We start from the raw sequence: 22,534 nt of genomic DNA, 5'->3' as shown, positions 1-22,534 counted from the left end.
AAAAAGCTGATTCTTTGAGAAAAGCAATAAAAATGATAAGCCTATTAGCCACACTTATCAGGAATTTTGACATAGATATACCAATTACCAATATTAGGAATGAGAAAGGTGACATCACTCTAGAATCTATACATACTAAAAAGATAATAAGCTAACTTTATGAACAACTTTCAGATTTCCCAAGAGACATAAACTTCCAAAGCTCACTCAGGAAGAAAAAACCTGAATCACCATCTATCTGTTAAAGAAGTTAACTTTGTCATTAAAACCCTTCCAACAGAGAAAACACCAGGTCCCAGTGGGTTGACTGATGAATTCTAGCAAATATTAAAAGAATAAATAATACCAAGTCCATACATACTCTCCTACAAAATTGAAGATAAGCAAATATGTTCTAACTCATCCTATGGGGCCCATATTATGACACCAAAACCAAAGATATTACACAAACAAAAAGAAAAGAGGAAGAGAGAAAGAGAGAGAAAGCTGCAAGGGAAGAAGAAAAATAAGAAGAGAAGGAAAGGAAGGGGTAGAGGAAGAGGGAGAAGAAAAGAGAAAATTAGAAAAAGGAAAACTACAGACTACAGACTGATATCCTTCATGAACACAGATGCAAAAATTCTAAACAAAATGTTAGCAAATTCAATAATATCCAAAATGACTAATATATCATGACAAAGTTTTTTTATCCCAGGAATGCATGATTGATTAAACAAGCAAATATCAATCAATGTAATTGACTATATAAAAGGACTAAAAAAGGAAAAGCACATCTGAGGAGATATAGAAAATGCATTTAAAAGGCTCTCAGAAAACTAGAAATAGAAGAAAACTTCCTCAGCATTATAAACAGCATTTTACAAAGTCTACAGCTAGAAATCATACATAAGAAAGACTGAATGATTTCCCTCTATTATCAGTAACAAGGTCAAAATATTCTTCTTTACCACCTCTATTTAGCATTGTGTCAGAGAGACTAGCCAGTTCAAAAAGAAAAAGAAGCTCTTTCCCTTCGGTGTGCCACTGAAGATCCTGGTGTCGCCATGGGCCGCCGCCCCGCCCGTTGTTACCGGTATTGTAAGAACAAGCCGTACCCAAAGTCTCGCTTCTGCCGAGGTGTCCCTGATGCCAAGATTCGCATTTTTGACCTGGGGCGGAAAAAGGCAAAAGTGGATGAGTTTCCGCTTTGTGGCCACATGGTGTCAGATGAATATGAGCAGCTGTCCTCTGAAGCCCTGGAGGCTGCCCGAATTTGTGCGAATAAGTACATGGTAAAAAGTTGTGGCAAAGATGGCTTCCATATCCGGGTGCGGCTCCACCCCTTCCACGTCATCCGCATCAACAAGATGTTGTCCTGTGCTGGGGCTGACAGGCTCCAAACAGGCATGCGAGGTGCCTTTGGAAAGCCCCAGGGCACTGTGGCCAGGGTTCACATTGGCCAAGTTATCATGTCCATCCGCACCAAGCTGCAGAACAAGGAGCATGTGATTGAGGCCCTGCGCAGGGCCAAGTTCAAGTTTCCTGGCCGCCAGAAGATCCACATCTCAAAGAAGTGGGGCTTCACCAAGTTCAATGCTGATGAATTTGAAGACATGGTGGCTGAAAAGCGGCTCATCCCAGATGGCTGTGGGGTCAAGTACATCCCCAATCGTGGCCCTCTGGACAAGTGGCGGGCCCTGCACTCATGAGGGCTTCCAATGTGCTGCCCCCCTCTTAATACTCACCAATAAATTCTACTTCCTGTCCAAAAAAAAAAAAAAAAAAAGAAAAGAAAAAAAATCCAGATTGGAAAAGAAGTAAAACTATAAGCATAGACAACATGATTATCAAAGTGAAATTTCAATAAAACCTATGAAAAAGCTAATAGAAATAATAAAGAAGTTTACCTAGGTTACAGGATACATGATCAATATACAATAATCAATTCTTTTATATGATTATGAGCAAAGGGAAATTGAAATGAAAACATGATTTACAATAGCATTAAATATATAAAATACTGATGTTACAAAAGATGTACAAAGTCAGTTCTTTATAAATTAGAAATCATTGCTGAAAGAAATGAAAAAGACGTAAATAAATAGAGAGATATACGGTGTTCATGGGGCAGAAAATACAATATTGTTAAGATGCCAGTTCTCCCCCAAGCTGATCTATAGATTTGACAAAAGCCCAACCAAATTCCCAGCAGTTTTTCTCTTTTCCAAGAAAAAGCTGTCCTTAAAACTTATATGAAATTGCATACCACCTAAAATAACCAAAAGAACTTCAAAAGGGAACAAAGTTGGAGTACTTACACTGCCTAACTTGAAGCAACAATAATTAAGAAAGTGTGGTATTGGTATAAAGATAAAATAGGTCAATAAAACAGAGTGGATAGTTCAGAAATAAGCCATATATGCTGATTTTCAACAAATATGCAAGGCAATTGTTAGAGAAAGAGTAATATTTTTATCAAATTGTGCTGTGACAATTAGCTATTCACATGCCAAAAAAAAGCCCAACTTTAATCTGTACCTCACACCATATACAAAAATTAACTCAAAGTGAATCATAAGCCTAAGTGTAAAGCACAAAGCCACAAGACTTTTTGGTAAAAACATCGGAGGAAATCTTTGTGATCCTAGATTAGGCAAATAGATATAACACCAAAAGCCATTTTTAAAAGTTGATAAATTGAAATTTATCAAAATAAAAAACTATGCTGTTTGACACTACTGAGATATTGAAAGAAGTCATAGAGTAAAAGAAAATATTTACAAATCACATTTCTAATAAAGGATTCATTTCCAGAAAATATAGAGAACTCTTAAAACTCAATAATAAGAAAACAATCAATCCAATGTTTAAAATGGACAAAAGATTTAAACAAACCTTTTAGCTAAGAAGATATATAGATAGCAAATTATCACATGAATAGATGGTCAACATGCTTAGCCATCAGGGAAATATAAATTAAAATCATAAGATAACACCACACAACTAATAGAAGCCTGAAGTTAAAGACTGACCTTCGCACATGTTCATGAGTACATGGAGCAACTGGAACGCTAATACAATTCCAGTGGGAATGTGAAATGGTACAACCACATTAGGAGTTAATTTGTCAGTTTTTAAAATGTTAAACATACATATACCATATGGCAAACCATTCTAATCCTAGGTATTTACCCAAGAGAAATAAAAGCATATGTCAATACTAAGACTTGTATACAAATGTTCACAGCAGCTTTACATGAAATAGCCAAAAACTGGAAACTAACCATATATTCATCAACAGGCAAATGGATAAAATTGCAGTATATCTGTGCAATGGAATACAACTAATCAATAAAAAGAATGAACTACTGATACATGCAACAACATGGATGAATCTCAAAATATTTAATTTAGTGAAAAAGGTCAGACAAAGAAGAGTACATCGTGTATGTTTCCATTTATATAAATGCCAAGAAAATGCAAACTAAACTATAATGAGAGAAAGTGAACAAGTGATTGCCTGGTCAGTTCACACTGCTGTAACAAAGTACTATGAATGGGTGGCTTATCAACCACAGAAATTTATTTTTCATAATCTTTGAGGCTGGAAGTCCAAGATCAGGATGTCAACATGGTCAGGCTCTGATGAGGGTCCTCTTCTGGGTTGCAGGCTGTTGACTTCTTGTATTTTTGTGTGGTAGACAGCAGACAGATGAGAGAAAGCAAGCTCTTCTATGTCTTTTTATATGAGCACTAATCTCATTCATGAGGGCTCCACCTCAGGGCCTAATTACCCTTCAAAGGCCACACTTCCTACTGCCATCAGATTGGGAGTTATGATTTCCATATATGAATTTGGGGATACACAAACATTCAGTTCATAACACATAGGAATGCCATGGGGGGAACATTATATGTGACCTAAGAAGATACCACTTTTCTTCAGAGTCAACTGCCTTCTTTTATCAACACTTTACCTTTAAAATGTTCAAAAATATGGCATATTTATAGAATTTTACCATGGAAACTTGTAGTTTCTACCTTTAATATTTTACTTTACTTTCTTTATCACATTTATCCATCTATTCATCTGAGAGGATTTTTTAAATTTTTATTTATGTATCTATTGATTTATTTTGCCAAACACTTAGGGACAATAATAAACCAGGATTATTTCAATTCAATTTCAAGGTTTGTGATTTTCTGGACTACCAAGATGAGTCAAAGACTGCAGTCAATGCAGAAACTGTTTTTTACTTTTGCTTCATTTTTTCTTTTTAGTGTGAATTACTTCAGAGCATTAATCCAAAGCACATTGTGGTCCACCAAGACTCTCTTCCTTGGCAGACCCTGGACTAAAATGTTTGCTTTCCAGTTCTCCTTTGAGACTACTAACACTGCTTATCCCTTGGGCTACATCTTTCATATCAATAAACACTCCCTGGGCAAAAACAACTTCATATTGCAGACTCTTTTGTCTGGATTTACATCTCCTTATGTAGTTGCTCAGTATCTCCTTAGCTCTTTATTGCTTTTAGAAGGTTATATATATATAACCGTATATATATTTTAAGTTCTGAGGTACATGTGCAGAAGGTGCAGTTTTGTTACATAGGTATATATGTGCCATGGTGGTTTGCTGCACCCATCAACCCGTCACCTACATTAGGTATTTCTCCTAATGCTATCCCTCCCCTGACCCCCCACCCCCTGACAGGCCCCAGTGTGTGATGTTCCTCTCCCTGTGTCCATTTGTTCTCATTGTTCAACTCCCACTTATGAATGAGAACATGTGGTGTTTGGTTTTAAAAATATTTCATCCGTATTTTTTAGTCTTAGTGGGAGGGTTAGACTGAATGAACTAGCCTATAACTACCAGAAACGTAAATCTCCCATTCTTTCATAACACCATTTAAATCACAATTCCATCCCTGTCACTACACTAAAACAGCTCTTCTTAAGGTCACCAGTGACTCCCAGATTTGCAATTCTAATGGTCAATTACCAATTCTCATCTCGACCTTTCAGCAACATCTGGTATTAAGGGTCAAATCTTTCTTTATTCACTTAATTTCTGAGATATGTCCCTCTCCTGGATTTTACCCCACATCATTTAGTTGTTCTTTCCCAGGCTCCTATACTGGAATCTCTTCCTTGAACTTGATCCTATGTATCCATGTGGTCAGGGCTAAATCTTTGCAAAATTTCCCTTCTGTGTGCCTACTTTCTTGGTGACCTCACCAAGATTTAAATAACATATACAGGTTTAAATAAATTATACAAAGATCATGATTATTGAATATTATGAATCAAATCCTTAATCTAAATATCATAGAGACATTTACCTTTCATTTGTTTTTCAATTCTCTAAGCATTATATTTTGGCTGGTTTAATGTCAAAGAGTATTGTATTCATATAATCTTATAATTTAATAAAGTTTTTACCCATAAAAAAAACAAGAGAAAGCAAAGGGAAATAATTTACCTACTACCACAAAGCAGCCTGTAGGTACAAATAAAAACCTATGGGCTCTGATTTTTTTCATCCATTTGTTGTATATCACATTATCTATGCAACATTTTTCCTAGAGTATCTAATAGGGATCTTAAAATTAACACATCCGAAACTGAATTCTTGATTCCTCCAATCTTACCCCACTAGAACATCTCCTCATTGTTACCCATCTTTAGTAAATAATGCTATTACTCATCCAGGTTTTCAGATCAAAACCCCCTGTGTCATTATAGTATCTATGAGTTTACAGCTTTTATTAGTTGTTAACTGCAAAATTTTTGGCTTCCATATCTTGATTTACTCCTTCTGTTTCATTGTCTTTTCTTTCTTCTTCTCGGACTCAAAAACCAATATCCTCAAGCTTTTCACTAGTTCCATTTGTCTCTGATATATTTCCCACACTTTGTCTCTTTGTGCTTCAATTCTTGACTTATCTTCCAGTTCATTAATCTGCTTTTTAGCTACATCTAATGTGCTGTTAAACCCAACTATTAAGTTCTTAATTTTAATTATTTTTCAACATTATAATTTCTATTTAATGCTTTTTAAAATATTCTAGTTATCTGCAGAACTTCATCATATTGTCCTCTATTTTTAACACATTGATCATAGTGTGTTCTTTTTAAGCTCTTATCTGATATTCCAACAACTAGACCTTCAGTGGATCTGTTTGTCTTCTATTATTTTCTTGGTTTTCAGTCATTTAGTCACACTCGCTGATATGCTTGTTTATTTATTATTGGATATCAGATATTTGAGGCTCTGGACAATGCTGTTTTCCTTCAGAAAATTTACTTTTGCATCTAGCAGGAAGTAGAAGAAAATCTTAAAGAAATTAGAGTTTGAGCTGCATCTGGTTTGTCTGTCAGGTTTTATAAAGTCTGCTCTATTTCCAAATAACTTTTACTCATAAGGTATAGCCCTTCAAGGCTCCCAGCAGAATGTATGAGTTTTATCAGTGTTCCTCCATCTTGGTGGACCCGGAACTCCTATTTTCGTCTCCTCAGTGTCATGAGACTACTGATAGTTCTGTGCAGTTTTCCAGTCTCTCTCTGTCACCACTTGTAGATCTATAAATATCTCCAGGTGAACAGCAACACTGAATTTTGGGCTCACTCACTGCACTTATTCTTTTCACAGAAGAAGAGTGACTCTTGGAACTTTATGTTCTGGCTGTCTTGGTAGTTCTAAGATGTCTTTATATCCATGTTTTAAATATTTTATCCAGCTCTTCTAGTTCTTAGTGCATAGTCTGATAAAATCTAATATAGCATAGTCAGAGCAGAACCTGTAGGAGTCAATTTTGATTTTTTTCTTTTATATCACATCCATGGTTGATCTGCCCCAAAGTCCTGTAGGCTCTACCTTGTAAATAAATCTTGAATGTAACCAGTTATCACCACTCTGTTCTAAGTCAATATTATCTCCCACTTAAACAATTGTAATAGCCTCCTTAATGGCAGAAGAGTGAGCTTCAGGTGAAAAGTCAGATTTTATTTTGAAATAGAATAAATATAGAATGGGTATGGAGAAAGTGGTATTTTGTAGATTAGGTGTTGATGCAAAGACCTGAGGAGGTTCGTCTCCAATCTCTTCTATTTTCCCTGTATCTTAGGAGGTGAAGTAATCTGCTGGAGAAGGGCCAGGAATGTAAGATGAGAGATTTAAGGAGAGTGGAAGAGTGGCTTAACAACAACAACAGTAACAAAGAAGCATTGTTGAGGCTCCATTGGAAACTGGTCATGAATGTGGTAGAACCAAGCTACCATGTCATGTGACACAGAAGTAAATAGTTGGGCTCACCAAACTTCATGCTTTGTAAGTAAATACAGTTAAAAGACAAGAGGTAGAAGAATTTGGGATTATTGGAAAGATGAATTTTATTCCTGGAATGGTGGCCTAAAAGCTCTAATTTGGATAAGAATGAAATAAAGAGAATGAAAGCTGATACATTTGGGTAAACTGAAATGGTCAGTGACCTACAGGTCCCAAGTAAGGTTAAAAACAAAGCTGTAAAATGGAGGTAGAGTTGAACCCTATTTCAGACAAGCTGAAAATGGGAGGGTTGTAGGGTCAGAGGTAGGTGCTAAAATTTGTGATATTGGAAATGGAGAGATTACAGGTGATAACAATGTCTGAGGTGGAGCTGTGGCGTGGATGACTTAGGTGCATTGGAGAGTAAAGCCAGGAGGAGAGAAGGAACTGAGAGGCCTTTATACCGGCTGTTGAACCTGGGGCACTGAAGTAACTCAAAATGATGGCGGGCTTGGGGTAGAGAGAAGAATGGTAAACCAAATGCCAATGTCTTTCACTGGCTGGGAGGTTAGAATGGCCTAGCTGAGTGGCATAGGCTTCAAGCAGGAGGTAGCTCATTATCTCAGAGCAGCAGTGGAGTGAGAAACCACACCTAGGTCCTAAGTGGGGTGGAGGTGTTAGAAAGCAGCCACAGCTTGCCCAGGCTTCCTGAAAGTGGCTTCTTTTTTCCCCAAATCTCAGAGCTGGGTCAAGGACAAGAACATATATGGCATTTGGGGAATGACAATAGAGTAAGAAGATTGATGGTCAAGTGTTTGTAACAGATAACCTGCAAGTTGCCATCCAACCTTGAGACCCCAGGATAATAAGACGTCGTAAAGTGTTTAGATTGTTTGGGCACAATGCTTCTTAAATGAGACAGCTAAAAATTGTTATTTACTTTCTGGAAAGTGAACTTATGTTGTAGTATTACATAGCACCTAAATATGAAAAAAATACACTAATGCTATATAACTGTCTCATTGGACATTATTGCATACTTATGATTTCTCAAGATTTTGAAGGAATATGCTAGTCACAAAAATGACTCCCTTAATTAAAACAGCAAAGCTGCTCATTTTTTTGGAAGTGAGCTTTCTGTGTCTAAAAGGATAAATTGTGTGATTTCTCTCAGTAATGTGTCTGTATGGCTTGATTTTTTAGTAAACAGTATGGTTGTATGTATGCAGGTATACCTTCCAAAAAGAGGTAGAATGTAGTCTTATTTTTACATAGAAATTTGGAATAAAGAAATGTTTTTAAATGGGTTGATTAGGTCTGAGTTATCCAAAGAGCCCACAATTAACCAGAATCTTGGTTCAGTTTTTTCATTCATTCAACAGACATTCACCAAATACCTAGTAAGTGCAACAAACTCTTTTAAATGCTAGAGATATAACAATAACAGCAACAACAACTAGATTTATTTTCTTTAACAAGTTTTTCTTTTAATTGTGTGGTCCTCTTGTCAAATCTAAGACCACTTAATGAAAAGGCAAAAATAGTCATGTAATCTGATCCAAAGAACAGCAAACAGTCTGGAATAATATGGATTTCTAACAACTCACTAGCTAATTTTGGAAATTATTAAGTTTTAAATGTCCTTACACATTGGTTTATAATATGCTCTGGTAATCAATATTGATATAAGTTGATAAAAATTATGACTTTTTTCATGAAACCACCAAATCATTTCATAATCTACAGAATTGAATCCTTAGGTTGATTAAAACCTAGGCTTATAGATAGGGGGACTAGAGATAAGGGGTTTTTTCTTCCTTCTATTGCTACGACAATCCCTGTTGTTTTGGGCAATATTCTCAAAAGTATCTTGGCTTAGAAAATAAAATTTATAGTCAAGTAACTTACGGATCAATGATCTACAGAACAGAATATACCACCATATTTCAAAAGAAACAAAGTAAACATGCAGGAGCCAAATCTGAATTTATAAGATTACTTTATGATATTTAAGTTAAATTTTTCTATCCATAACCAATTGTGGATTCTCTATAAGTTTTTCTGAGTGTTTTTTAAATTAATTATTTGAAAACAAAAACAATGTTGATTAATGGGAACTTGGGGTTTAGAGCAGATTTTTAATGGGTAGTGACATATGATATTTATCTGCAGAATCAGTAAAAGCTATTAGCTTTTGGTTCCACCACAGAGAGACAGCAGCATGCTATGCATGATATCCAGAAAAAACACTAAAATAGTTTAACGAGCAAATTTCATTGTACCCTCAGGGGTGATTTTTAGTCAAGGTCACTCCAAGTCTGCTATAACAAAGGTCAGGATATAAAGAACACAGAGGTACTGTCCAAAGTGCCTTGATCTTTTCTTGGTGACTTACAGTGTAACTGTCACCCACAACATTCCCAATTGACAGTCTTTCCTTTAAGTCTGAAAATATTATTATATGTTTTACTTCACTTGTTTTTCTCATTTGTAAGTTAGTGCATGAAATTTATATGTATGCATAATTTGTTTTAAAAGAAAGACTTGCTCTGAAATTACTTTTTAGAATTAAATCTGTTTGGATAGATTATCATTCTATTGCAGCCAATAAAACAAAATTACCCCCTGTGTTTCTGGGGTTAAGAATTTGGCCTAGCAAATTCATATCTCATGTATCACTAAATGTCAGTTCATTAATAATTTTTATGTGCCATACTATACAGATGCTATTCTGAGAAATTTAATTCCATGTAAAGATCTCCTAATGATATCTTTAAAATTTACCAGTACAGACTTAGGGGTGGATATACACCCATTTTATAGATTAAGAAACTGAAGTTGAAATATAAAAATCACAAAGGAGAAAAAAAAACAAAAAATGTAGAACCAAGTCTTCTGCTACATGAAAAATAGAAATTTATTATTTGACAATTTTTAAAAAAGGATTAGAAAAGATATGGGGATTCCAACTTTACTGTTCTTGGTTTACTGTTTCTGAAAATGTCCAGAATTGTATTGACACTTACTGAGCACTTACTCTGTGCTAAGAATTCTACTGGGTGCTTACTCTACGTTATTTAATTTAATTTTCACAACAATGTTATAAGGTTGTATTCACAACTACTATGAAATGCACACTGAAAAGATTAATTGATTTACCTTGGTCTCACAGAGCCAGGATTCAGACCCAACTGTCTAGTTCCAGAGCACCTGCCTTAAACCACGCTGTTAAACTACTTCTCAGGGTGAGGTTGACCTCTGTGATGTTCAGAAATCTATGAGATTTTACTACCTCCCTTTTGCAGATGGAGAAACAGAGGCTCTAGCCCTGTGCAAGATCACAGTTCAGTTGACATCAAAGCAAAACTCTTTACCCTGTGTCACCTTAATCCCAACCATCCTCTGAATTAAAGTAAAATTATTGTATTTTTAAAAGTGTACATACTTGATGTTCTTCAGTCTTCCCTTTGTATCATCTAGTACTTCCTTTTTCTTACTGAAAATAATGTTTCTATATGGTTAAAAATAGAACTATTTTTAGGGTATCTATGCCCATACAGTTATGAAATGGCCTACCTCTCCTTGTCTCAGCCGGACCCTTTCATGGTTGTCAGCTGGCATGATCTGTGTGCACATGATGTGTCTGCTTGGAAGACCACGTGATTGTGAGGGTAAATGACACCATCCTAAGCCCATATAATAAAATATCTACATAGCAGCTATTTTTTATCTTTTCCATTTTTTTTAGACAGGGTCTTGCTCTATCTTCCAGGATGGAATGCAGTGGTGGGATCACAGCTCACTGCAGCTTTGACTTCCTAGGTCCTCCTACCCCAGCTTTCAGAGTAGCTGGGACTACAAATGTGCACCACCACACCTGGCTAATCTTTGTATTTTTTGTAGAGATGGGGTTTTGCCATGTTGCCCAGGCTGGCCTTGAACTCCTCAGCTCAAGCAATCCTCTGGCCTCGGCCTCCCAAAGTGCTGGAATTCAGGGCATGAACCACTGCGTCCAGCCTATTTTTGATCCTTATTTGCCCACTTTTTACCGGATGGGTTCACATAATACTTCCAATGTTAGGAAATAAAAACATGAGGGTGGGGATTTTTAGACACTTAAACCACCTTAAGAAGTGTTTTTATTATATATATTATAATATATATAATATATTGTTATTTATAATTATATATTAATATATTATAATCTAGGAAATATATATATGTATATATATGTGTGTATACTAGGAAGTGTAAATACTTCCTGGATTAGCATAGAAGTCCAGTGGTCCCAGTGTTTTATTACTTGCCAATAAAATACTTATACTCTGATTTCTAGCTGTGTGATTTCAGGTTAGGTATTTCTCTATGACTCAGTTTCCTTATAAAATGCGAATAATAAATTCAACTCCTCCAGAGAGTTGTTGTAGGGGATTAAATGAGTTTATTTATATAAAAATCTTAGTTCTCAGAATTCATATAAAGAACCTGGCGATCAGAAGATCAGATTGAGATTTTCATGGTACTAGGATTATGAAGGTACTTACACACACACATACACATACACACACACACATCAAAGCCTTCCAATGATTTGTTGCTTGTCCAGCTTTCCCCTTTGGCAATATCTTCATGGTAAATCTAACTTTCATGAACACAAATTCCATACCCTCCCCAGTTGCAATCATTTTGTTTTTGAAATTGGAGAAATGCTGAACTACACTGCAAGTGACCCATGACAAAGAAGACATTTTGAAGCTAACAAAGTAAAGAAGCTTACTACTAAAAAATGGCAGCAAAAGTTAGACTGAGAAATTTGGTGAGAGATCATCTTGTCTGTATTCATCTTAGTTATCTTCTAAGATCATCTTGTCTGTATTCATCTTAGTTATCTTCTAATATAGACTGTGGTTATGGTTATTGTCAGCTTTTATATAAAAGAAAACTTAAATGACTATACAGTATAGTACCGTCCAAAATTTTTAGGCAGATAAGATACAGCATATTCCTCATAATAGTGGGAACTCATATTTTTACAAAACAAACCAAATACAGATTTTAGACCTAAGAATATTAGCAACACATTAACCTTATCTATGAAGCAAATGTAATTGGCAACCCTAACATTGAGAGAGTTGTCAGAGCTAAGCATATACGACTCCAATGAACGTCCTGGAAGTATAATAAAAATACAATGGACCACAGCCAGAACAAAGGGAGGGTAAGCTCCCAGCTATAAGCCATGTTTAGGTAATTTTTAAAGATAACTGTAATTGAAATGTTAAATCCAACTCTTTGCCAAAGATTTGTTGCCAGAGTTAGATTTGTGTGTATCCATGAATACTTACACTATATGTACTTTTGTCCAATATCATGTGTGAAAAAGTTCTCTGTGAGTTCCATTATTTCAAACTATGGTTTTTTTCCTATAAACTTTGCTCTTATGGCAAGTTTGTTGATTATCATTTTAAATTGGCAATGCTTGGATTTTCTCTGGCGCCTTGTGAAGTGGCTCCAGAACATTCTGGAAAGGTTATAGATTCAAGGCAAACACATAAAGTGAAAGAAGACAAACATGCTCCTGGTAATTAATACAGTACATCACTGAATAAAGCATACAAATCTTGCATGTTTGTGTGTGTATTATGCCTATATTTGTAGTCCTGAGTCAACAATGTGACTGTTATCTTTTTCTATGTACATTGAATGCTCTGATTTAAAATTTCAAAATGTTTTCCTATGTCAATGACAATCTTAATAGAGTCCAATTAGTTCCACAAGGCACTTTCTGATGCACAAGCCTCTGGCTTGATTGCGGTGAATGGTGGGTATTTCCTGTGTTTAAGCCCACATATGGATTGAGTAAGGCAGTGGCAGAGGGACTACTGTTTTCCTTCACTACATCTTCATTTCTTTTTCACAGGCTAAGCCTTTTTGTTTTTCCTGGCTCTGTTGTCAAAATACTGACCAAAGTTTTGGCTCATGGCTTGAAACACCAGGCCAAAACAATCCTCTGGAAACTAGTGTGGCAAAATATATTTTAATCTATACATTCACCATTCAACCATGTGCATAACCACACCCATTGACCCACTCTGTGGTTTAAAAACAACACGAGTTTGCCCCCAGAACAGTTTGATTTATATGACAAGTTTTTTCAAGCCTGCTCTATCAACATTAAAAAATGTTCTGAGGCTTGGTTTCATCACATCTCTGGTGGAAAAAAAAAAAAAAAAGGTTTAGCTACCTTAGATCTTTTTTTTTTCTTGTTTTTAAAAATAAGGTGAATTTCTTGTGCATTCGGCAGAATTTCTTTGCAAACATATTTAAGTAGAATCAGAAAGTAGTTAATGCAATTATTAATGGTATTTCCTAGTGGGTTTCAAATAAAAAGATTAAGAATTTTCCTTGAATGAGTCATCATATTTTCCTTTTAGGTTAATTCAAAGTGATTAATTCCTTGAAGTGTCAGAATCTACTCTTTTTTTTTTTTTTTTTGTCTTTTCAGAAGTCCTGTATTAGTTCTTTATTAACTATGTTTTGCAATATAAAAGCTCCAAGAGTTGATTTTCCCAGTCAAGTTTAAATATTACTGGAGAGAAGATTATCCAGAAGTTATCCTGATGAACTTTATTATCTGTGGACCCTCCTCTTAATTATTCATCCATTTCATTTCCTCCTTAAATATCCACTGAATCCCCCTTTTAAAGTTCTGAACTAATGAATATTTGAAAGAATGCTAATTGCCTTTTATGTCAACAAAGACAGATTTTGATTTGCATCTAAAAGTACCTTCTCCATTCAAGATGTTTGCCTTCAACAAGGCTACACTGGAAAATTTTACTGAATTACATTAAATTTCCCACCTGGATTTTCTCCCAGATGAACAGCAAAAGCTAAAGTAGTCAAGAAAATGTCCTTTGAGTTTAAATTAAGTATTAAAACTTTCAGCAAAAGGCAATTTATAGCGTGTGCTGCAGAGAATTTTACGGTTTCCCCTCTCTGAACTAAAAGAAAAAAGGAAAAAAGGAAAGTAAGGGAGGGGCAAAGTCTTTTCAATTGTAAGCATCACATTCATATTCTTTCTCTCTCCTTTTCTTTTTTTCTAATCTGATTTATATCTCCAGGAGGTCTGAAAAGAATAAAGTTTTTAAAGGTCCAAAATCTAGAACCTCCTTTTTGAAAGTAAAGGACACTGTTGATTTGGGAACATAGCATAAGAGAGAGAAGAGGTGGAAAAGGAATGAGGATGAGGATGTGACTTCTGATTGCTGGTGACATACTTGGGGCTAGCTGATAATACAATGTTTATTTTAGTTGGTTGGATCTTTAGACTTAATTGTTCTGTTCCGTATCTTCAACCCAATTACCATTTGCTAAACTGTAAATTTCCATAAATCAGAGATGTTCCGGGTTCAAACTACATTGCTAGTTTTAGATTCCCAGACCTAATGGCTTTCATGTGCATTTAGGAAAAGGGTATAAGATCTTGAATTGAAGACAGCTTTGGGGGTAGTCACTGTCTGCCGGTACGTGTGCCTGTTACCAAGGTACCCTGGTTCTCCAAGCACCTAAGAATCCCTGACTGCCAACAGTCTTCACCTGGAATTCACCAGGACTTCACAACCCATGGTAAAAGCACCAGTGTAATCTGGCATCCAAACACGTGGAACCCGGGGTGGAGGAGGGAGTGCTGGCTATGACACATTGCTAAGTACATCTCTTTGAGGAAGTAGTGCATAACCCAGACTTCAAGGGCCATCCAACTGTCAAGGAAAACCCACAAATGCGTTAGAAGGCCAACAGTATACCTGGATCTTCTACATTTAAATGACCTGTGATTTTCATAAGCTAAACTGTATCTTTTAGTGTGCCTTACAGATGATTAAAAACGTGTAGTCATTTTGTAGGAAACAAAAGAGAAAAGTTGAATATACTTGGAGCAAACAAAACACCACTGTTATTTACGAACAAGAGGGCTTATCTTGATATCCGTGATCCATTTAAATATCAGTGCTAGAAATACTGGATATTGAGTATCAAGGTTTTTTTATTAACTATGACTAATAAAATATTTCTTGAAAGGCTCAAAATTTTTAAAAAATTATGCACTATTTTTATTAGAATGTACAGTTTATCACCTATTACTAATACATTCTTACTCTCTAATGCAACAGGAATACATCTGTTTTTAATACTTGCTGTATAGATTCATTAGCCTACCAGTCTTTCTGATGTTTCTGCAGTGGCAGAATAAATATCATAATTAATGCTATTTTTGTGCTTATATATGCCCTTGTTGTACAAGATCAGAGACGTCATTGGGTCTGCTAATGTGACCTTGATTTTTGCCTCAGGTGATTAGTTTAGGAAATGAAGTGTGTCCACTCATTATCCATTGGAGATTGCAAAGATACCACAGACAATCAAAATTATAATTCCAAATGAAAAGAAAGCATGATTCTTTAAAAGTGTTTAGAAGGGTGCACAGCAGGGCATATTTTCTTTCTTACTGGCAAGAGTTTGTAACTGGATATGTTAACATTACTGAGAACATGAAAACATGAAACAAAAGTATTGATTCAAGAATTTACTGAAGAAAAGAATCCAAGTGCACACTGGCTGGTTTTAGTTTATTCTTTTAAAGTACGAGTTACATCAGTTGTTTATGGCAGGCAGGTATAACTTGGCTGGTCCTTCTTGTCATGCATTTTTCAACAAACATGAAAGAAAGTGTTATTTGTATTGCTAAATTTACATTATCTCCTCTTTAATTGCATCAGCTGCTAACTAGATCTAGAAATAATGACATTTAAAGGGAAAATGGCAACCATCTCCAGAAGACTGCATTATAATGGAAGAACCTAATTAATTTAACCTCACAATCCTACATAATGGCTAGCCTTCATCATTTCCACAGATGGAGCTCAGAGGAATTAACAACATCGTGCATCCCCACAGACTCCACAGATTGGCTGGCCAAAGGGAGATTTTTCTTTATGTTCCTTTAATGCACATATTGACAATGTCTGCTTGAAGTATACTAAAAATACAGAGTGTATGGCATTAAGGGGTGAAAATGAAAAACTCATTATTGCAAAAATACTCTGAAAGAGACAAGACATATTCTCTTTGTTAAGAGATGTGAGACCAAGAATTCAATATTACCTGTAAATATTTTTTCAAGTTTAAATTGAGACAGAGAAGGAAAGCAAGGCTTAACCTCAGGAAAATTAGAGATTTGCAGGTGTCTATAACTAGTCTTTGAAAATGTCATTCTTCATTTATTTCTTCCATGAATAATTTGTAATATTTTCCAGAACTTTTGCTAATATAAGAAAATGGAGATATGTGAGGTTTTTGTATTCATGAACAGGTACAATAGGGAACATTTGGAAAAGATAGTTGGATCACCAGATTAGTTTAGCTGCTATGCTATCTCTCTTACAGTAACTATTTCCCGAGGCATTATGTACTGTTCAAAATAATTATCAGTGAAGAGGTCTGGGAGCATCTCTCCCAGTCATTTTTCTTCCAAAGAAATAAAGTTCTATATATTTTTAGTAAACCGTATGTTTGTTACTTCACATTCCTTCATCGTGAGTATAAACATGGATACGTGTTTTTTTAATCACAATAAACAGAGGTAATCTCAGAAAATATTGGCAATAGTCTCTGAAGGAACCCCAATTCGAAGACCCTACTGATAACTTAGATGTATCAGATAAGAAAACAGTTCCTTTAATAGCTTTCCAAGCGGACAGTCATGAAATTGAAATTATTTACTTGGGTCCCATAACGATCATAGAAATAGGGAAAACGACAGCTGCGTAGTGTCACCGGAGAAAGAACGTTGCCGGTATTAACGCAAACGGTCCCGCATTCATTCAATGGCCATGGCATTTCCGTGTGCAAGCTCTGTATTAGGGGCATATTAGGGGCGAGAACTCGCCTTTCTTGAAGGTGCTTACAACGAATGTCGGGTTTTACAAAGGTTTTCTGTCAGAGTGGTTTTTTAAGCCGTTGATCGACACCTCCAAAATGTCCCACTTCTTTCTCCACCTCCAGAAAACTACAGCCATCCGCCCTCTGACTTTCTCCAACAGGGCTTTAGGTGGCACATGGCTAACAATTAGCAACCTCCCTAAATGCATTAGCAAAGGTGTTTCTCCAGGAAACGGTAACTGGGCGTCCTTTGCCTCCTGCACAGTCACCTTCCTGATTTCTTGGAAAGAACCCGAGACGGCTAGGACCCGGCTGACCCGTCCGGGCTGGTCGGCCCTTCCTGGCGCCTAGCTTTGTTCTTTCCCCGGACTGTGTCCCACGATTCCCCCAGAGCAGTGGCGGCCCCAGAAATTCTAGGAGGCCTCCGCTAAGGGCAAGAATTGGTTTGGGTCTTACGGCTGGAGGTGGGGGGTCTTGTCTTCAAGCTGAGCTCCACTGCACACTAGCATTTTTACCACTTAGATTGGATGTTCCCGGCGGGCGGCATGGGGAGGAATGCTAACGCTGGCCCAAGCGACCCTTTAAAGGCTCCACCCCTGCCTTGAAACGGACGGCTTGCACTTGGCCGAGGCTAAGACCGCCAAAAAATGCGGGGATGTCCATAAAGGCGAGAAGAGACTATGCTTTACTTATTGTAATTTTCTGCCCGCGGCCGTTTTTGATAGTAAGGAAATGGTACTGACCACAAAACAGTCTAGAGCTTCGGGATGAAAACGGAGGAGGGGTTGGGATTAGGGCTGGAGACCGTGGATTCTTAGAAATCAGAAAAGAAGGGAGATGAGTTCGGGATTTGTCGCCCGAATCTGTCAGCAAGAGGGCATCTGGGTTTGGGAGTGCTGTGTCCTGGCCTTGCAGCGAGGCACTGGGAGGAAAACACCCCAGCCTGTTGTTACTCCGTACTTGGGTTAGAGGAGATGCACTGGGAATCGGATCCAGAGTCTACGATCCCCTTGCTGGGTGTTCATTCATCGAACACACATTTACTGGTGGGTCGTCCTGCGCCAGGAACTATTTTAGACGCTTGGCATACAGCGATGTCACCGTGGGCAGGTCACTTGACCCCTGGGAATGCTCATTTCTTCAGCAGAACTGCAGGGTTGGACGACTGCAATATCGCTAAGATCCCTTAGGCTGTCAAATATGACACAGGCATGAATGGGTGTGCCCTCTACTGACAGATGAGCCCCCTACTCTCGGCAGTGGGCGGGGAGAAGGACCCGATAGGCCATTTTTCTCTGGTCACTTCTGGGCTGGGGAGATGCTATTGTTCCTCATGCTAAGCCAGCAGAACAGAACTGTGCAGGGGTGCGGAAATCTAACTCATCCTAGTCACAGATGAGGCTCATTTTCCAAAATACTGCGGCAGTCTAGGTGAAAACTCCCTTCGGAAGCTTATCCTGAAGTATCTGACACTCCTTGGTGTCAGAACAGGCCTCCCTTTGCGACAAACGCGCAGCATTAGGGCCCTTTACAGCTAGGCGCCACGGGCCGGGCCCGTCCTCACCCGGCGACTCTTGCTGTGGCCCGGGGTCCCACTCCCGCCTAGCGCTAGAAGGAGAAACCGACGCCAGTCGCTCAGCCGGGGCCACCTCAGTGGCCCGGCCTCCAGCCTGCGCTCCCCCGCGCTGCAGAGCCGGTTTTCCTGTCCCTGTCCATCGAAACCTTGTGTGCATCGGTTAGTGCTTCCTGGGCGTTTGCCTCTAGCCGACGCTGACAGTGGAGTGCCAGAAAGAGGGAGAGGACCGCCATGGCTACTCTGCCCCTGGGGTCACCATGCGCTCTCCCCCGGCACCGGCGAGGCGAAACGTTTCGCTAGTCCCCGGGAGGCCCCTCGTCAGGGCAGCAGCATCCCTGCACCCTCTCCGCAGGTGGTCTCCCCGACGCCACAGGTGGCCAGCAGGGCGCGGGTGGGGGCAGGAGCGCCTCTCTCCTGCCCAGGCCTCCCGCTCCTTCTCGGAGCGCTGTGGCGGGGTGGAGAGACAGCCTTCTACAGCTAGTCTAGCTCGGCGCCGTTCCCGTCTGTGGCCTCCTAATCCCACAGCCACAGCGCCTTCCTCTAACCTCCCTCGGTGGGCTTAAAGCCTCCCGTTCCTTCTGTCTCCTTCCTTCTGCTCCCTCCCCCCGAAACCCCCAGCTGAGAGCTGGGAACCTGCGCCAGTGACTGCGCGACAGTGTTGACGGGCCGCGGCCACTGAGGAGCTTGGGGGAGAGGCGGGGAAGGGAGGGAGGGGCGGGAGAAGACCGAACCCTGGGAGAGGCCGTGGGTTGGGGCAAACCGATCCTCGAAGGGCTAAGCAGAAGCAGCTGCTAGTAATAGGCGCCGCCGGGAGGCAACGCGTTTCCCCGCCTGGGACGCTCGTGGCTGCCGCGGGCGCGCGGGCGGCGGCGTGGAGAGAGCGAGCGCCCGCAGGAGTGATCCGCCGCTTAGGCGCCCGCTCCACCCGCAGGCCTCATCTGCTGACTTACCAAATCTTGAAGGAACTCAGCAGCCCCAGGGGGCTTTCTTGATTTGCCCTCCTCACCAAGGCATCATAAAATGCCCCTTACATCCACTTCTCCCACTCGAAGGAGCTCTCTCCTTTTCCTTCCTTGCATCCGAAGAATGGTGCTAAGTAAGTGTTACTCAAAGCTCCACAAGGACATGGGACGGTGGATATCAGTTGAAGTCCCCTCACCTTTTCACACCCAGCGTCCTTGCAGAGATGGCCACACACTTCCCATGGTTTCCTGAGGTCAACCAGCAAGGACGGGCTTCACTTAGAAGTATCTTTTGGGTTATCTTTTCCCAAGTACTTCCGAGAAGCAAAATAAGGAAATGTCTGCTGCCGTGTGGGAAGCTTAAAATATTAGACAAGTGTTTATAAATGAAGAATCTGGAAACTTAAGAAAATGTCTGTCTTGTATGGAAATCCACGACAAACCCAAACGGGCTTTTATCTATCATTTTATCTCTCTCCATTATCCACATGAATATAAAAACCCCGTGATTTTAAGAAGCATACGTAAACCACAGGCATTTGGCATTTGCTCTTGTGTTTTATTTCCATACATTCGTGAATTGGCAATTGGCCTTCAAAACCTATACATTTGAAAATATATCCTGAAAAAATAAAGCTTAGCTCAACCTTTCATGCAGTTGTTTTTTTTTTTTTTTTTTTTAATTGGGGAAACGTTTTCTAAAGTCTCCCCCTGGCACCCGGCCCCAGGTAGAGTCCCACTGCTTTCACAGCCTCTGGTTCCACTTCTTCGGTGATATCTAGCAATAAAATCTTTGCGGTGCCCAAATACAGTCAATCTAGAATTTCTGTCTTTGGATGTTTAGATCATGCAAAGTTTTCATTACAATCTTGTTAACAGGTTTTGTTTAATTCAAGACATGTTAGAAAAGAAAAACAAAACACAACATTCTTATTGGGGAATAATTTTTCTTAAATCTTGACTTGATTGAGATATCAGAAGTAGCACTTTATCTTCTCCTTTCCAAAGAAAATTCGTTTTCGATTTTATTTATCAAATTATGCATCTACATTGACAGAAGTTTGTCTTTTCCCTTTATTTACAATAAATTATTTTTAGCCAAAAAAGGCACATTTTGAAGCAAAACAGCTTCCAGAAGCAGTCCACTTTCTTTTATTTATCTGCCTACCTGTTTAGCTACCCAAAACATATCATAAAAGGGTGTTCTTTCATCTTCTCTAATTCCTGAGGGCTTGACTGCTCTCTAAAGGAATGAAATTCGAATGTCCTGTTTGAAGGAGGTGACACATCTCTGTGTCTTAGATTTGGACAAAGAAACTGTTCATAATCTTTGGTAAAATAATCTACAACTACTTAGAAACAGCCTCAGGAACTGCATCTCTCTTTTGAGGTTTCCCAGCAAAAATCCCCACCACATACTGCTTGTACATTTCTATCCATAGACACGTCCCTGTTCAGACCATCACCTTCGCTCTTCCACTTTTATTGGATAAGTGCAGCTGTGAAGAACCAAAAACAATACAGACTGGGAAAGAACAATGGAGATTCTCGAATTCTAAAGCTGTACCATAATTTCCAGTTTCACTTCTCCTCTCTTCCCCGCCTCCCCCAGTCTCCTATCCAATTTGCAGGACCACGTGTGCGGTTCTGCATCCCACAGTCTCTTCTCGAGTTTCTTATACAGTTTTTGTTTTTTTCCTCTCAAGTAGTCAGGGAAAAAAAAATGCCGAGGGGGAAAAAGGCCTGAAATCGAATTGCAGATCCACCAGGCAGAGCTATAGGTCGCGCCTGCACACAGTACCAGCTCCCAGAGTCTCCCAGGACTTCTAGGAGACTGCCTCAAAATACACCAGCGTCCTAGGCTTGAGAAACGAGATAAGCCTTGCCTAAGAAGCTAGATTTCCGTAGAGTGAAGGTGAAATCGACGAGAGAAAACCCTTCTACCTGAGGTGAATTTCGCTTAACTATATGAACTAGGCTCAAGTCGTTTCTTGGTCTTTGGTCATATGATTCCTCCCAAGTCGCCACAGACCTGCGGGCGACCCCAGTCCCTCTCCCTCTTTCTCTCTTTCTCTCTCTCTCTCTCTTTCTCTCTCTCTCTCTTTCTCTCTCTCTCTCTCTCCCCCCAGCTCAATTTTCATATCAAATGAGCCATCCACTTTCGATCCTTGCAACCACATTTGCAGTATTTCTTAACAGTAAACACTGCTTTGTGATGCAAACGATTTGATCAGCATTTCTAGCTCACAATTAATTTTCTACATGCGTTTATATCCCCCTGTATCCGGCCTCACTGGCAATCCGCTTCCAACAGCACAGAGTACAGGTAAACAAATGCACGCCACGTTTTGCCTCCGTGGATATCATTGCATCTGCTTGCATGTAAGAATTATCCGAGTTGCTGCGACACGACCCAGACCTATTAAATTAGTGACTTGAGACTGCTAAGAAGTTATGCATAACTTCAAAGATTAAAAATTGTTATAAGGGATCACACTGCAATGACCAAAGGGTTCATATGTTTTCTTGTTTACGTATGCGTGTGAATGAGTAACTGGTTTTTACTCCAACAAACATATTGTCCCAGCTGATCAGTAGTTTTCCTTAGCTGTTATTTGAGTTCTCCTTTTGCATATATACATTCTATGATTTTAAGGGAAGTATCTACATTATGTTAGATTTAGGCAAAATTTGGGCTAGCCATTTACCTCATTATCTTCAGCAAATTAAGTGAAATCCTGGGACAAATATTTCAGAATAAAATGGCCAATAGTTGTTAGTATTCTGTGCATTCTGAAAAATAAA

The 22,534-nt window shown here is 38.8% G+C and overlaps 1 protein-coding gene across 1 annotated transcript; it reads left to right on the top strand.

Annotated features, from left to right (window-relative positions):
* Window positions 1–1,002: 1,002 nt before the first annotated feature.
* Window positions 1,003–1,780, top strand: LOC100975193 (large ribosomal subunit protein uL16). The gene has a single exon (XM_034966228.3). The coding sequence runs from the start codon at window positions 1,044–1,046 to the stop codon at window positions 1,686–1,688; it is 645 nt and encodes a 214-aa protein (XP_034822119.3). The 5' UTR covers window positions 1,003–1,043; the 3' UTR covers window positions 1,689–1,780.
* Window positions 1,781–22,534: the final 20,754 nt, after the last annotated feature.

Source organism: Pan paniscus, chromosome 7 (assembly GCF_029289425.2).
Source record: "Pan paniscus chromosome 7, NHGRI_mPanPan1-v2.0_pri, whole genome shotgun sequence".
Lineage (NCBI taxonomy): Eukaryota > Metazoa > Chordata > Mammalia > Primates > Hominidae > Pan > Pan paniscus.
The sequence above is the reverse complement of the archived record's forward strand: the minus strand, read 5'-3'. Positions and strand labels throughout refer to the sequence as shown.

What these genes read in the sequence shown, in the direction of transcription:
- LOC100975193 (XM_034966228.3), top strand. Translation starts at nt 1,044, where the DNA reads ATGGGCCGCCGCCCCGCCCGTTGTTACCGGTATTGTAAGAACAAGCCG.